The 14,033-nt window shown below is 39.0% G+C and overlaps 1 protein-coding gene across 3 annotated transcripts in view; it reads right to left on the minus strand.

The window, feature by feature from the left end:
- Positions 1-753: 753 nt before the first annotated feature.
- The window catches only part of LOC135704404 (uncharacterized), a 52,160-nt gene continuing 38,880 nt past the window's right edge, over positions 754-14,033 (minus strand). For 2 of the 3 annotated variants that reach the window (XM_065225853.1, XM_065225852.1), the window contains exons 5-6: positions 1,640-1,765; positions 754-1,275 (exon numbers count right to left, since the gene is read on the minus strand). In XM_065225853.1, coding sequence (XP_065081925.1) covers positions 1,115-1,275; positions 1,640-1,765 — 287 coding nt within the window. In that variant the 3' untranslated portion in view covers positions 754-1,114. The remainder of the gene's footprint in view (positions 1,276-1,639; positions 1,766-14,033) is intronic. The other variant, XM_065225854.1, reaches the window with a different exon arrangement.

Here is a 14,033-nt window from a genome sequence, read left to right on the forward strand (position 1 = left end):
ACAAAGAGAGCTCAAAATTCAAGCTGAACATTGCATTAGGTCCTAAGTAACATTGACAGATTCTCTTCGCCGACTTTCTCTTTGTATCCCCACGGCCACGTTAAGACATACCCAGGTATTTTCAACACACAGATCGATAAAAGACGCTTTTATTTTGCATCTAATACGACAAACACAACAAGAAACGGTTATGTGCTCAAGTTATTAACGAAAGAGAAAGTCGACGAAGAGAACCGATCAATGTTACTTAGGATCTAATGCAATGTTCAGCTTGAATTAGCACATGATAAACTCATTTCAACCATCATTAGGGTTGCATTGATCATGTTGATATTGACAAACAAATAAATTAATAAATGTACTAGCTGGCCCATCTTGCTCCGTGACTCATATTGCCCACCTTACCCTTGTTACACCTTGTTATCAGACACCTCTTACATGCAATAGGCATTGTCTACTGGTTCTCTGTGTAATTACAGCTGATCTGGCAATAACGGAGTAGCATCCGCGAGTGGTCAATCATGCTCATGCTCAGGCTCATAAAATAAAAGTGGTGGACAAATTTGTGTATCTTGAAATACAAGTGACTGACGGAAGGATTCCGGAGAGTGACTAGTGGGGACAATGTTCAGTACTGTACGAAAATAACTTAAAAATTTCGCCTAATATTGTCCAAAAGTCTTCTCCGCAAATAACTAAAAACTTGTTGTGTAGGATTTTGCTTAAAAATTGATTGCAAAGGGAATTATGTAATTTTTCATTTTTCTTTATTTCAAACTATTATCTTACAATCTGCTGCGATATAGAACATACCACTACCGCATGGCAATCATTTTGTATTTTAAGTTTACTAGCTCAACTATTTTGATATACCATGGGTCATCTTATTTTTTTTCACATACATTATTCATTGCAGTAGGCAGTGCTTCTTTTCTCATTTTGCTTGATTAAATCTCCTTGAATAACATATTTTTTCTCACTCCAAATGCACCGTCATTAATTCTTGTAAATGTAGTTTCCAAAAGAAAGTAAAACTAAAACATAGTTCTTTTTTTTTAAACCTAAACATAAAACTGCTCGCATTCACTCATTCTACTCCGTCCTCCTCGTCGTCCTACTGCTGTGCCTTGTTCAGCGCAAACCGAGACCGTCCCAGGCGGCTAGACAGCGACTTGGCTGCATTGTTATCGCCGTTGCTCTGTTCGTTCTGTTCCGATTGCGCTGCGCTCTGCTCGGGATCCTTTCGGATCGGACCGAAACGGCGCCCCTTCGGGACTGGAATTGGATAAGTTGTGTTTCGCAGAGGAAAAGGAAAAGAGAAGGAACGAAGTTTGGAGAGGGAGAGACGAAAAAAAAGAGAAAAGGATGAAAGAAAAAGAAGAAAATGTTTCAACATGGGCGTGATGTGGTCCAGTAGAGATTTGGGGAGAAGAAAAAGAGTGAGGTTATTTGGATGGTTAAACATGAATCAGTTTATTGAGAGAGAAACCCGAAGGTGAGATAAAAATCGATGATCGTTAATATTAGATAAATAGAATAATATCAGGGGTAGAGTGTACAGCAATGACAGACATAGATAGAGAGTGGGGGGAAGAAATAGAATAAGATAAGAACAAAGAAGATTAATGGTTTAAATTACGTTTCGTTAAAGCAAAAACAACATTATCTGCAATTTTACCGATTGCTGGGGCCTTGGCGGACTTGGCGGGGGCAGCAGCTGGGATGTCTTCATCGTCGTAGCCCTTAGGCGCCTCCTTTGCTTCAACTGTGAGGGAGAACATTAGAAAGGGTAGGGATTTGGTTAGAAAGTTCGGAGAGACTGTATGGTGAGGGAAATAAATAAGGTTGGATATCTTTTTATAGATGCCAAAATAAATCAAATTCGTTTACAAAACTGAGTTTGATCTCAACTGTTTTGGATGCAGCAGGCAGTGCTGCCACACATACTGGTTTATCTGTTATCATACAGATTTTTTTCAATATTTCGATTCAGATTATAGATTTTTAGAAAATATACAGGTTTTACATATTTCTCAAATAATTGGAATATATTTTATATATATTAATTAAATTTTTCACTAAATAAAATATTGCAAGATTTTCAAGATGGGATCGGGGATCGAACTCGTCATCTCAAAATAAAAAAAATAAATGTTTAAACAAATTGTTCATAAATTTGATAAAAGGTAGTTGTTTTATAATGTTTGTTAATTGTTATGTGCACAACTTGAGATTTTCACAAAAGATATTATTTTTCATAAGCTATTAAATGGAAAATAATCAAAAACTATTAAAGTGGGTCATGTTTTGTTATTTAAGTTTTAAACACTTTTATTTGTTTCGCAAAATTACTTGAAATTTTTTCTGACTTTCCTTGTCTCAGACGTCATTTCGATTGGAAGTGACGTTTTCAAGTTATGATTTGTTGAAACATATTGAATACACCATTTTGCCACATTTTAGCCCAAATGTGAATGATTGACCATAACAAACAATTTTGCAAAGTTTCATGCAAATCGGAGAAGGTCTAGCCCGAAATTTAATTTATTTCACTATTTGGCCAGGAAATGCTTTTAAGGTGAAAGTTAACAAGCATTGCAAATTAGCAAAATTGGAAGTATTGAAATTTTGACCATATTCGTAAATAATTATATTGTATTATTATAGTAAAATTATTGTAGGATTATAATAATTCTACTACTTTAATTTCAAGATTCCAAGTCCATGAAAGGCCTGCCGAAGGACAGGGAGTCCTACCGAATTTCAGGGAAGTCCTGCCAAAGTTCAGGGAAGTTCTGCTGAAGTTCAGGAAAGTCCTTTCGCAGTTCAGAGAAGGCCTGCCGAAGTTCAGGGAAGTCCTGCCGAAGTTCAGGAAAGTATTTCCGAAGTTCAGGGAAGTATTGTCGAAGGACAGGGAAGTCCTGCGGTTGTTCAGGAAAATCCTGTCGAAGTTAGGGGAGTTTTTCCGAACTTTAGGGGAGTCCTGCCAATATTCAGGAAAGGCCTGCCGAACTTCGATAAAGTCCTGCCGAAGTTCAGGGTAGGTTTGATGAAGTTATGGGAAGTTCAGATATAGTTCAGGGAACTCCTGCCGAAGTTCAGAGAAGGGCTGCTGAAGTTCAGGGAAGTTTTCCGAACTTTAGGGAAGTCCTGCCAATATTCAGGAAAAGCCTGCCAATATTCAGGAAAGGCCTGCCGAAGTTCAGGGAAGTACTGCCGTAGTTCAGGGTAGGTCTGATGAAGTTTTGGGAAGTCCAGATAGAGTTCAGGGAACTCCTGCCAAAGTTCAGAGAAGGCCTGCCGAAGTTCAGGGAAGTTTTCCGAACTTTAGGGAAGTCCTGCCAATATTCAGGAAATGCCTGCCAATATTCAGGAAAGGCCTGCTGAAGTTCAGGGAAGTACTGCCGTAGTTCAGGGTAGGTTTGCTGAAGTTATGGGAAGCCCACATAGAGTCCAGTGAACTCCTTTTGAACTTCAGGGAAGTCCTGCCATTTCAGTTCTTGGATGTTGGTTTATTTTCACAATGGTGGATCCAAGATGGCGAATGAGTTTCAAAATGATGGATTTACAATTTGGTTTATAAAATATTTCCTTTCGGTGCGTGATTTCCAAAATAGTTCAGAATATCCTCAAATACTTGTGGAACAGCTTGTGAATATTGAGGAATCTTTTGTGAAGGTTGGTGATTCCTAAAATTGTTCAATTTATCTAATGATCTTTACAAATATCCAGATATGTATATCAGAATACCTCCATCAAATAGGCTGAAACATTCACAGAATATCCTCGAATACTTGTGAAACAACTTGTGAAAATTAGGGATCAATTTGGTTTAACAAATATTTCCTTTAGCAATGGCAAAGATGAGTGATTTCTAAAATAGTTCAATTTATCTGATTATCTTTAAAATATCCAGATATATTAGCGGCACCGGTGGTGTAGTGGTAAGCGTACAAGCAGGACTGGGTCAATCCCAGTCGCCTGGGTCAATCCCACCGGGATGTTCTGAGGCATAACATCTCTGATCACGCCTTCCTTCGGAAGGGAAGTAAAGTCGTTGGTCCCCGGTTCATGAGTTGATGGGTCGATAGGTAGGGTCCAGGTGTGGGAGCATTGGTGCTCAGCACGGAAAACAAACCAAGGAAAAAAAATCCAGATATATCAGAATAGGCTAAAATTTTTACAGATTATCCTCAAATACTTGTGAAACAAATTGTGAAAATTAAGGATCAATTTGACTTTAAAAAAAATATTTAGCTATGGTAAAGGGTGGTGATTTTTAAAATAGTTCAGTTCTAGATAGAGCTGGAATTGGGGCGTAACAGCTTTTGTAAACAATGACTTCTTTTAATGATTTCTAAAAATGCAAGGCACGTCCACGCAAACCAACATTACCGTCGGATAGGGGATGTATTCTCCTACCAGATGGTGATGTTGATTTACGTTGGCGAGCCTTGACTTTCTAGAAATCATTAAAAGAAGTAATTGTTTACAGAAGCTATTACGCCCTAATTCCAGCTCTATCGCATCTAATTATTTTTAAAAATATTCTACTATAGATGATTTTTGCAGAATATTTTGAATTGAAATACCAAAATATATATAACAATATTCATCAATTATTGCGGATGAAAAACGTCACTTGCAAGCTTGATCGTGGTCTCGGTGCTGATGGTTTTTCTTACTAGTCATTCATGGATCGTGTGGCTTTTTTTTCAATAAATCAATCTTATAAAAAAATGCTAGAGATATTCATTTTAGTTCTTTAATTTTGCACGGAAGAGTTTTTTTTTCGATTGAGCTTTGCGTTATTTTGTAAAAAAAAAATGATGAAAGTGAGTCATTCTGAACCGATCCACTTTCACCTTAAGAGTGTCGTCGAGGGGAGATTCTCGGTTTGGCACACCGGTGTTCTTCTTCTTCTTTGTTTTTATTGCGTTCTCATGGGTCTTTTCGCCGACATTTACCTTATTGTTCTTTGAGCTCTTTCACGGTTACAGTTGTTAATTGAGAACTTTTTAAGCCAGCACCATTTTTGCATTAGTATAATCGTGTGGCAATTACTCATATTCATCATACTCCTACTCTATGCCCAGGGAAGTCGAGAAATTTTCCAACCTGAAAAAATCCTAGACCAGACCGGGAATCGAACCCAGCCACCTCCAGCATGGTCTTGCTTTATAGCTGCGCCTTTACCAACTGGGCTAAGGGAAGCCTTAAGCACACCGGTGTACGAGGTGTGTATATGGAAGTGAAAATTAAAATTCCCTCTTCGTTGCATTTCCTTCCTGCAAGGGGAATTTTTTATGACGGAATCAAAAACAAGTGTTTCTTGTGTAATATGAAGGGTCATCGGATGAATTCCTGCCATAAGTTGAAGGACCATAAGCAGCATGATTAGCAACAAATGGACTTTGAAAAGCAACAACCGGATGAAGAACAGATCGGCAGCAAAAGGGTGAGTAAACAACCTTTAAAAAGGGGGGAAAATGTCAATATTGGAACTGTATTTGTACTTCGCTGTCTCTCAATTGAGGTTGTTAATCGAGGGTCTAAAACAAGCCTTGGAAAACGATAATGATGCTATATGATTCGGAAACAACGATAACGACCACAGAAGTTGCTGAGGAGACAACCACTGAGGATATTACTTCGATAAACTGATAAACACTTTCACTCTGTTCAGGGCCTCAATTTTGTTTTTTTTTACCAATCAGGGCCTGAACTGATATTGATATCATTGTTCCCACCTTTTAAAGGGGCTCTTTTCATCTTGGGTCATATCCAAAGTTCCTCTTTATGAGCGTTCTCAACACAAAAAAGATTTCGTAAGCCCCGATCCTAACAGCATTTCCCTCTTTTCTCTGATTGTAGTTTAGGAAGCATTGAAAGGAGGGACTTTGGATGTGAATCAAAATGCATACATAGAGGTACCAGACATATTTTACAGTGTCAGGCAGTGATGCCAACATTTCAGGTTAAACTGGATTCTTCCAGTTTATATTGGACGCATCCAGTCAAACGTTTTTTTCCTTAATTTGTTTTCCGTCGATCTTGTTTTCCGTGTTGAGCACCAATGCTACCGACGCCAGGGAGGCAGCTCCCACACCTGGACCCTACCTATCGACCCATAAACTCATGAACCGGGGACCAACGGCTTTACTTCCCTTCCGAAGGAAGGCGTGATCAGAGATGTTATGCCTCAGAACATCCCGGTGGCGCCGACTGGGATTGAACCCAGGCCTTCTGGGGTGAGAGGTAATCACGCTATCCAGTCAAACGTTTGAAATTTTCCAGTTGTAGAAAATTTATCCAGTTTTATCCAGTTTTTTATAATTATAAATAGCAACATATTTTGAAATTACCATTACAGACTGATTAAGATGCTTATCTTGAAACTATTATATTGGATTTGAAATCTGGAAATGCAATATTAATAAACATAACGTTATGTCAAAGTTAACCTGAGTGATGTTGAGTACTTGAAACAAAACGGTACATTTCAAAATAATAGAACCATCTCAAATCTTGCCGTGATGTAGCTCTGTCGTCAAAACCATTATCATTTGCCTAAAGAAGATCTCCTAAAAATCAAAGCATTAAAATTTCGAGCTTGAAAACGAAGATCTTGAAAATTTCTCAAAGTGCCAGTATCCCAGAATTAAAAGAATGAAATCTCTGACACATGAATAATTTCAAGTTCGCAATCTTAAACTCATTCAATGTTCCGCATTTCAGGTATTTTTGCTTGTTTTGGAACTTGAAAAATTATCATATTCCCTAATCTTTGAAATTTCTTCTTGTCCAGAATATTTAATTTTAAATTAAACTCCCTGCATCTTGAAGATTTGTCTAAATCCAGGATCATATTTTCTAAGCACAACATGTAAAAAAATAAGCTTCAGAATTTTATTTTTTACGAAATCTTGAATCTTGATTTTTCTGTGTCCAGGATCTCGAATTTTTTGGTGGTTGTTTGACGACTGAGTTCAAATTTGGGTATAACGCTTTTCGGCTCTGGCAGTCTTAGAAATAACAGCTAAACCGGTTTCGCTTATACATCCGACGGTTTCGGTTATATATTTAACCTTGCAGTTCTCATCAGAATTATTATAAAATAATCCTCATAATTCTCTTCCAAATTTTCTCGGTATTTCCTATGAATTTTGATTAAAGTTTTCCTATTAAAAATTTAACTTTTTCACTTTTGTATATCTTACGGTCTTCCCAGAACTACTCTGAAATGAATTCCTAAGAAATTCGAATCAAATTCCTCGAATATTGAACATTTGGCTTGGTTGGTTTTTTTTTCCTTTCATTTGATTTCCGTCGATCTTGTTTTCCGAGCTGAGCACCAATGGCTACCGACGCCAGGGAGGCAGCTCCCACACCTGGACCCTACCTATCGACCCATCAACTCATGAACCGGGGACCAACGGCTTTACTTCCCTTCCGAAGGAAGGCGTGATCAGAGATGTTATGCCTCAGAACATCCCGGTGGTGCCGATTGGGATTGAACCCAGGCCTGCTGGGGTTAGAGGTAATCGCGCTTACCACTACACCACCGGCACCATCGGTTTGGTTGGTTGATTTGATTTTTTTCTCAAATCTGTGACCTTGGTAAATGTTCGATGACAATATCATAAATATTAACCTTGGGTCCAGATTCATGAAAATGGCTCCAAGCATAAATTTAAAAAAGTTGCTCAAGTAAAAAATTTCTGAATTTTAAAATTCATTTGATACTGAATATAAATCAATGTCCACAATAGTTAGTAATGCTACAAACTGAACATTTCAGAAATTGCATGTTAGCAAGAAAATCAAATTTTTACAAGGATCCAATTTTTTTGGGTGTTTTTTTCGAGTGATTAAAAAAAACTTTTGTCAACCCTGGTGCCAGGTACTCTATTTTGTAGTCTGTGAAAGGGATTTCTAGGTTTGCTCACTACACTCCACTGTCCTCTGTTATCAACTCACGTTATTTCCGATAGATGTCGCCAAAAACAACGGTCGTGGGCAATAAGCGCCGTAACCATTTCCGTCGATTAATTAGCGGGTTTGATGGTTACTTGGGTTGGTCTGAAATTTTCCGAATAGATGCTTTCATTTACGACAGTGATGAGTGCTCATAAAACGATGAAACAATTCAATTTATCACTACCGGTTTGTTCGCTTCGGTGAGTTGTACCAAATAAAGAAAAACAAAACGTGGTAAAGTGCCAAAGCGAAAAAAATAACAATAATCAAGCTGCATAGAAAATCAACGAGGTGAGAGGTTGAATGGGCGTGAAAAATCAAATTGAGTTCTTAAAACTGGTTTTGTCTTGCACAGATGGCTGTCAGTGTGTCAAACATGCCTGTCCAATCAGTACCCGACATGGCTGCTGCACGTAATCGACAAGATATGTGTGTGTGTGTCATCCTCTATCCCTCACCCAGCCGGGGGCGTTGGACAAGTAGTACTGCGAATAATTTGATCAAATCTCATGCTCCGTAATGGTGCCCTTTATGTTGTGAAGACTAGTACTTCAAAAAGGGTAACTTTTGAGGCAAGACAGGGTGTACTCAACAAGTTAAGGGAACAGGATGTACTAGATGTCCACAACAGGTACAGCAAAACATCACATAGACGCCCTTATTCACACTAACTACTCAGGGGGTAGAAGGTCAAGAAGAGCCACCGCCGCCAACTAAAGCTTGAACCGGGTACCTGGGACTCCCACGATATACCCGCGGCAATGGTCAGCAGACGATGCCCTGTGCGTATTTAGTATGTAATATGTTTTATTTGGATACACAAAATGTTTGAAGCCATGCGTCATCTAAACCATAATTTGCATCACCACAAATACACTTGTCAACAATCTTCAACTGGAACGTGCTCATAAAATCACTTCACCCGGGAGCGCATTCCCGATGCTTCCACGCATATTTTTCTCTCCACTCCAACCACACAACAACCAAATATCACTTTTCTTTTTCAAGACACTCCGTGCACATCACCGCGTAAATAAACAGAAATTAAAATTTTCACTCGCGATGCCACACATTTTTGGTCCGGGAGAAACAATCAAACCACGCAGCGCCAAATCTTCTGATGCTTGCAATTTTGCAAACATGATGAATCATGTTTTCTTTTTTGATTCTAAAACTTCTCGGCTGCACGTAATCGACAAGATATCATTATTTATCGAACTTCGTTGAGTGAAGTTTACCTTACTCACACACAGGTATAATCATACGGTGAACGAAAGTAAATGTGATGAAACATGCTGCCGGCAAAAGATCATGGTCCAGAGAGCTGGTTCCCGTAGAAAAACGACCATACCTCAACGATTTTTTCAGGAAACTAGGTCGCTATACTAGGCCTACATCGAGGGGACTGATGTGGACATCTTAATTGGTTGACATGTTTCACCAAATCGTCGGAAAATGTCAATATCAAGTCCTTCGGAGCTGAATTTCGCAGCGTGCTACCGTTTGTGACGGCAACAACGACGACGACGGCACGCCACGCCACGCCACGCCGCCCGTACTAACCAGTTGAAACCGGTTCTAGCGGCCCAAATTCTCTGTCCGGTGGAGAACCGCGAAGGACCGTGTGCGCTTGCAGATTTCGTCACATGGGGTAGCTTGATACAACACGGCCTACTACGATTAGAGTACTATACTACCGTCCGCATCACCACCCGTCCCGTTCTGTTTGGTGTAGAGTTGAACAACTTTTTTTTTTGGTGTGCACTGTTTGCTTGTCGTTTTGGCGTGGATCTAGTAGACTGTTGCCGCGCGCCACTGACAACAAGAAACGATTTTAATAATGCGATATCAAGGCCTTCTGGTGCCTCCTTCTTGTTCTTCGTGGTCGTGTGGGCTGTTGCACTTAGTACGTTAGTACCGTATCCTGGGGCAAATCGTCGAAAATGTCGTAAAACTGTGATAGCAAGAGATATCCGTAAATAAATGGCCTTGAAAGTAGTCTTCATGAGGGCTCTGTCGTTGTATATTTACATGGGAGTTTTCTATTTATTTAGAGTTATTTGACATCACTGAACATTTCACTTAAAATCGTGAAAGTGAGGATACTCACTGAGTGACTCAAATTTTCCTCAAAAATCTGCTCGAATATGACCCAGTCTATACGGCCGAATTCAACTTACAATTGCATTACACTACATAGCGCCGTTGTGTACTGTAGGGATCCCCGTTAAACAAATTCAAAGTGAGCGCCGTTTAAATGCAATTTAAGATATTCAACACAGCAAAAAAAAAATCATTTTGATATCACCTCAAAGTGGATGCACTTCAATCATGTCAAAAATATGGTGTAATATTACTTGCCAAAAAGGACAAAAATATCATAAATGCACTGCATGAACTGACATTACGCTGCTTTTACTGCATTTGTTTCTTTTGTGGCCATAAAAATTACATGAGATATTCGACATGATTGAAGTGCATCCTCTTGGATGTAATATTAAAATTTATTTTTTGCGCTGAACGGGGTTCTACGGTATTAAAGAAGTTTGACTCATTCACTAAGTAACAACTATTTTTTTTTGCAAATTTTGAATCGAATTCGACTCAATGTTGAGTTAATCTTATTGTCCGTGTACTAGTGCACTCATAGACTTAAAAGACGTATCATTTTTCTTTTCGTTTCAAGCAGATTTTTGAGGAAAATTTTACTCACTCTACTACTTTGAGAGAAATCCTACTCAATATTGAGTTAGTCTCATCGACCGTTTACGGCGTCTAACGATGTGACAACCATCACAGCCCCAGACGATCCGAAGCAAAACGTACAGGTAAGATCTTTTATAACCTCGCAACCGGTCTTATCTCTCTGTTCTCTCGATAGTCATAGCATGCAAGAACGTGATTGGTTGATGGCGGCCTAAAAGTTTGATCAATTTTCAATAGTTTATTAATGATTAATTACTATAATCTTTAACCAAACAAATCTTTTATCAATTCCGAATCAAAGGGTGTAAAAAGAATTTAAATCCATCAATAAATGGTGAAGTTATAAGCGTTTAAAACCTAACACTATTTCGTTACACTTTTTTTTCGTACGGAACAACGTATGAAAATCCTGAGTAATCAGTCGCCCGAAAGTGATCGACAGAAAGGTAAATTTTAATTTATTTTAACGTTGTAAGAACGATACGTGTTGTGTCTTGTCTCGCGTCGTGTAGTTCTTATGTTAGCACAAAACATAAAAAATAAGGACAGAATGGATTTTCAAAATAAAAATTTAGTGGCCACCCTGCGTGATTTGTCCGTCATCATGGTATTCGGCCTAATGATCCTCACAGAATACAGATCACAAAATACTCTCCAGATTTTCCTGGGATTTCTCTTCAGAATGCTTTTGGAATTACGCTCATTGGTTAAATGCAGGGGCGGGACAAGTTATCTGAAAATATTAAAATATTTTTTGATGTTTTCAGTTTGAAACATTGTTCAGCATAAAAAGCTTTATGTTTTACTTAAATATTATATTACTATTTATTACTTATTTACTTATTACTTATTATTTATTTATTTAATAATAATACATATTTCTGTTGATATTTGGAGATATTTGAATATATTTTCAAATATATCTAAGTCGTCCCCGAGGGGCAATTCACTGCTCTCGAGAATGAATCGAAAATACGTAAATGATTTTCAATACATTAATGCATAAAAATACACTTTTATTTTTCTAATACACAGAAAATTACATATATTCAAAAAGTGCAAAATAATACATTATTACACAAAATATACGTTTATTCGATAAAAAAAAATACTTCAATACGTTCATCAATGCGTTGGCCTGAATCGAAAATACACAAGTGAATCGCCCCTCGGTCGTCCCTTGGTTAAATGACAAGGAAACAAGGGATGGTCACTCTACACACTTATTTTGCGCCAACCTTTACCTGGCAACCCGGTTAATTTGACAGTTCACATGATTTGTTTTGAAGAAACAAAACAACAAGCAGTGGAATCGTATCCCAGATCCTAACTGTCGTCACCCTTGGTCCGTTGCTTTCAATTTCTCTCGGAAAAGGAATACACTGAACCGAATAAGCAACGTCCTCGGTCACCGAATCGAAGCTTCGAGCGAGAACGTTCTCCGGGGGAGGCACTTTCAATTTCCGACAGGACAATAACTTCTTTTGGATTGGAGTATGATGAGTACTCGGATGAACCACAGGTGACTGCAGTAAGTAGACGAAGCGAGCGTTCATCATCAGAGGAAACTGGTCCAGATGCTCTTCAGATTCTGATGAACGAAAGCCATCGACTCAGTCAAAGAATGCGTGTCTCTGGCGAAAAGCAGTGCCGGCTAGAGAACACCTGTAAAAGCTGGGGCGCTGTCGATGGTTGGAAAGCAAACACTGGTGAAGATTTTACCTCCGAACATGGTCCGAGTGATCATCGAAGGCGAATTCATCGATGTCAGTTACGATGAGGAGTGAATCATGGAACTGAATGTCGGTTGGCTGAATCGTTGTGAATCGTTATGGAATCAAACATGGTAAACAACGACTGATAAAACTACTGCGGCTAGATGATGGACATCGATCCCCTTACGACGCTTCTGTGCGGCTCGGATTCCATAATCAATTAGTACCTCATAGAGTTCAAAAATCTGCGTTTGGATCAGTTCTACGAGGATTACTGCAAACATCACGATGTTGACATGTTTACCGAACTGCTCCATTCGCTGGGCACCATGGAAAACACCGGTCACTTTACACTTCGCCGGGACTTCTTGTCCGCCAAACCTATACATATTATGTTTCAAGCGCTGGGTTACCAGAGTCGTGTCCGAGAGCTAAACCTATCCTTCATCCAACTCACCGATGTCGACTTTCACGAGCTCACCTTCTAGCACAACAACTGACCAACAACATCTTACTTAACTTCCTTCGACTGTGATTTTAGCTCCGCCACGAATCTCCCCGCCCCAAATCGATCTACCAACGTCTTCACCGTTCCCTTCCCTTCTCCTTCAGGGTATCGCTCTCCCCACTTATCAACTCACTAATCACATTCTGAATCGGCATTATGACCAGTAGCAGTCTCTTCATGGTCATATTTTCAATCAGCTTCTGGAACCATGCCACCCCCTTCCCAACTTCGATTAAACTGTTCTGAAACACCAAAGCCTTCCGCATCACATCTTTAAACAGTTCGATCGTCTTGAGTGGAGGTTCTCCGATCTCGAACTCTTCAGTCTTCCTGTAGTTTTCCAGATTACAGTTGTACTTGGCAACGGTCATCGCCTTGATGACCTCGCTCATTCCGCAAGCATACCGCGTTGACTTTAGACCGGTTTTTAGCTAATGTTTTGAAAATATAAGCGATGTGAGGAATCCTAAAGAGACTGAATTTATAAAGATACGACACGTCAAAATTGGAACATTCGATTATCAGTCAAAGTCATAGGAAAAGTTGTTCCAATCGAGCAAAAGACCTGTCAAATGTATAAGATGTCGCCTCTTTACCCAATTCAGTCTCTTTAAGGAATCCATGTCAGAACTTCGCCGGAAATTCACGATTGAAGTCATGAAACCAAAAATTGGATTGTGTCAACAATAATGATTAACATTTTGACACATGCATAGAGCAGGCGCAGATATAGTACACTGTTGCAAGTAACTTTAAATATCATGAAAATTTCTAACTATGGGTGCCCAGGTGTGCCCATCTGTATTTTTGGCACACTGTGCGGAGTGACCAACGCCTTGCAATGAAATTAATGTCGTCGAGAATAAGCTATGAAAATCTTTTTGAATTCGCCCCTTTGCCTTATCGTCCTTAACGGGGGCCGTTTTCTACAAAAAGTGCGAGACGGAACTGGGCTGAAAATGGCTCTACATAAACCTTAGTTAAAATCTAAAATTTAAACTAAAAAATACCATAAACTCAAATTTAGTTCGTTTATCTAGGATAGATTTTGCGTCTCTGTTGAAATCAACATAGTTCACATGTAGGGGAGTAGTAAAAACGAATTCCTGTTCACTTGGGGTGGT

The sequence above is a fragment of the Ochlerotatus camptorhynchus genome, unplaced genomic scaffold (genome assembly GCF_037179485.1).
Source record: "Ochlerotatus camptorhynchus isolate MF236.1 unplaced genomic scaffold, CSIRO-AGI_Acam_v1.1 ptg000239l, whole genome shotgun sequence".
Taxonomy (NCBI): Eukaryota; Metazoa; Arthropoda; class Insecta; order Diptera; family Culicidae; genus Ochlerotatus; species Ochlerotatus camptorhynchus.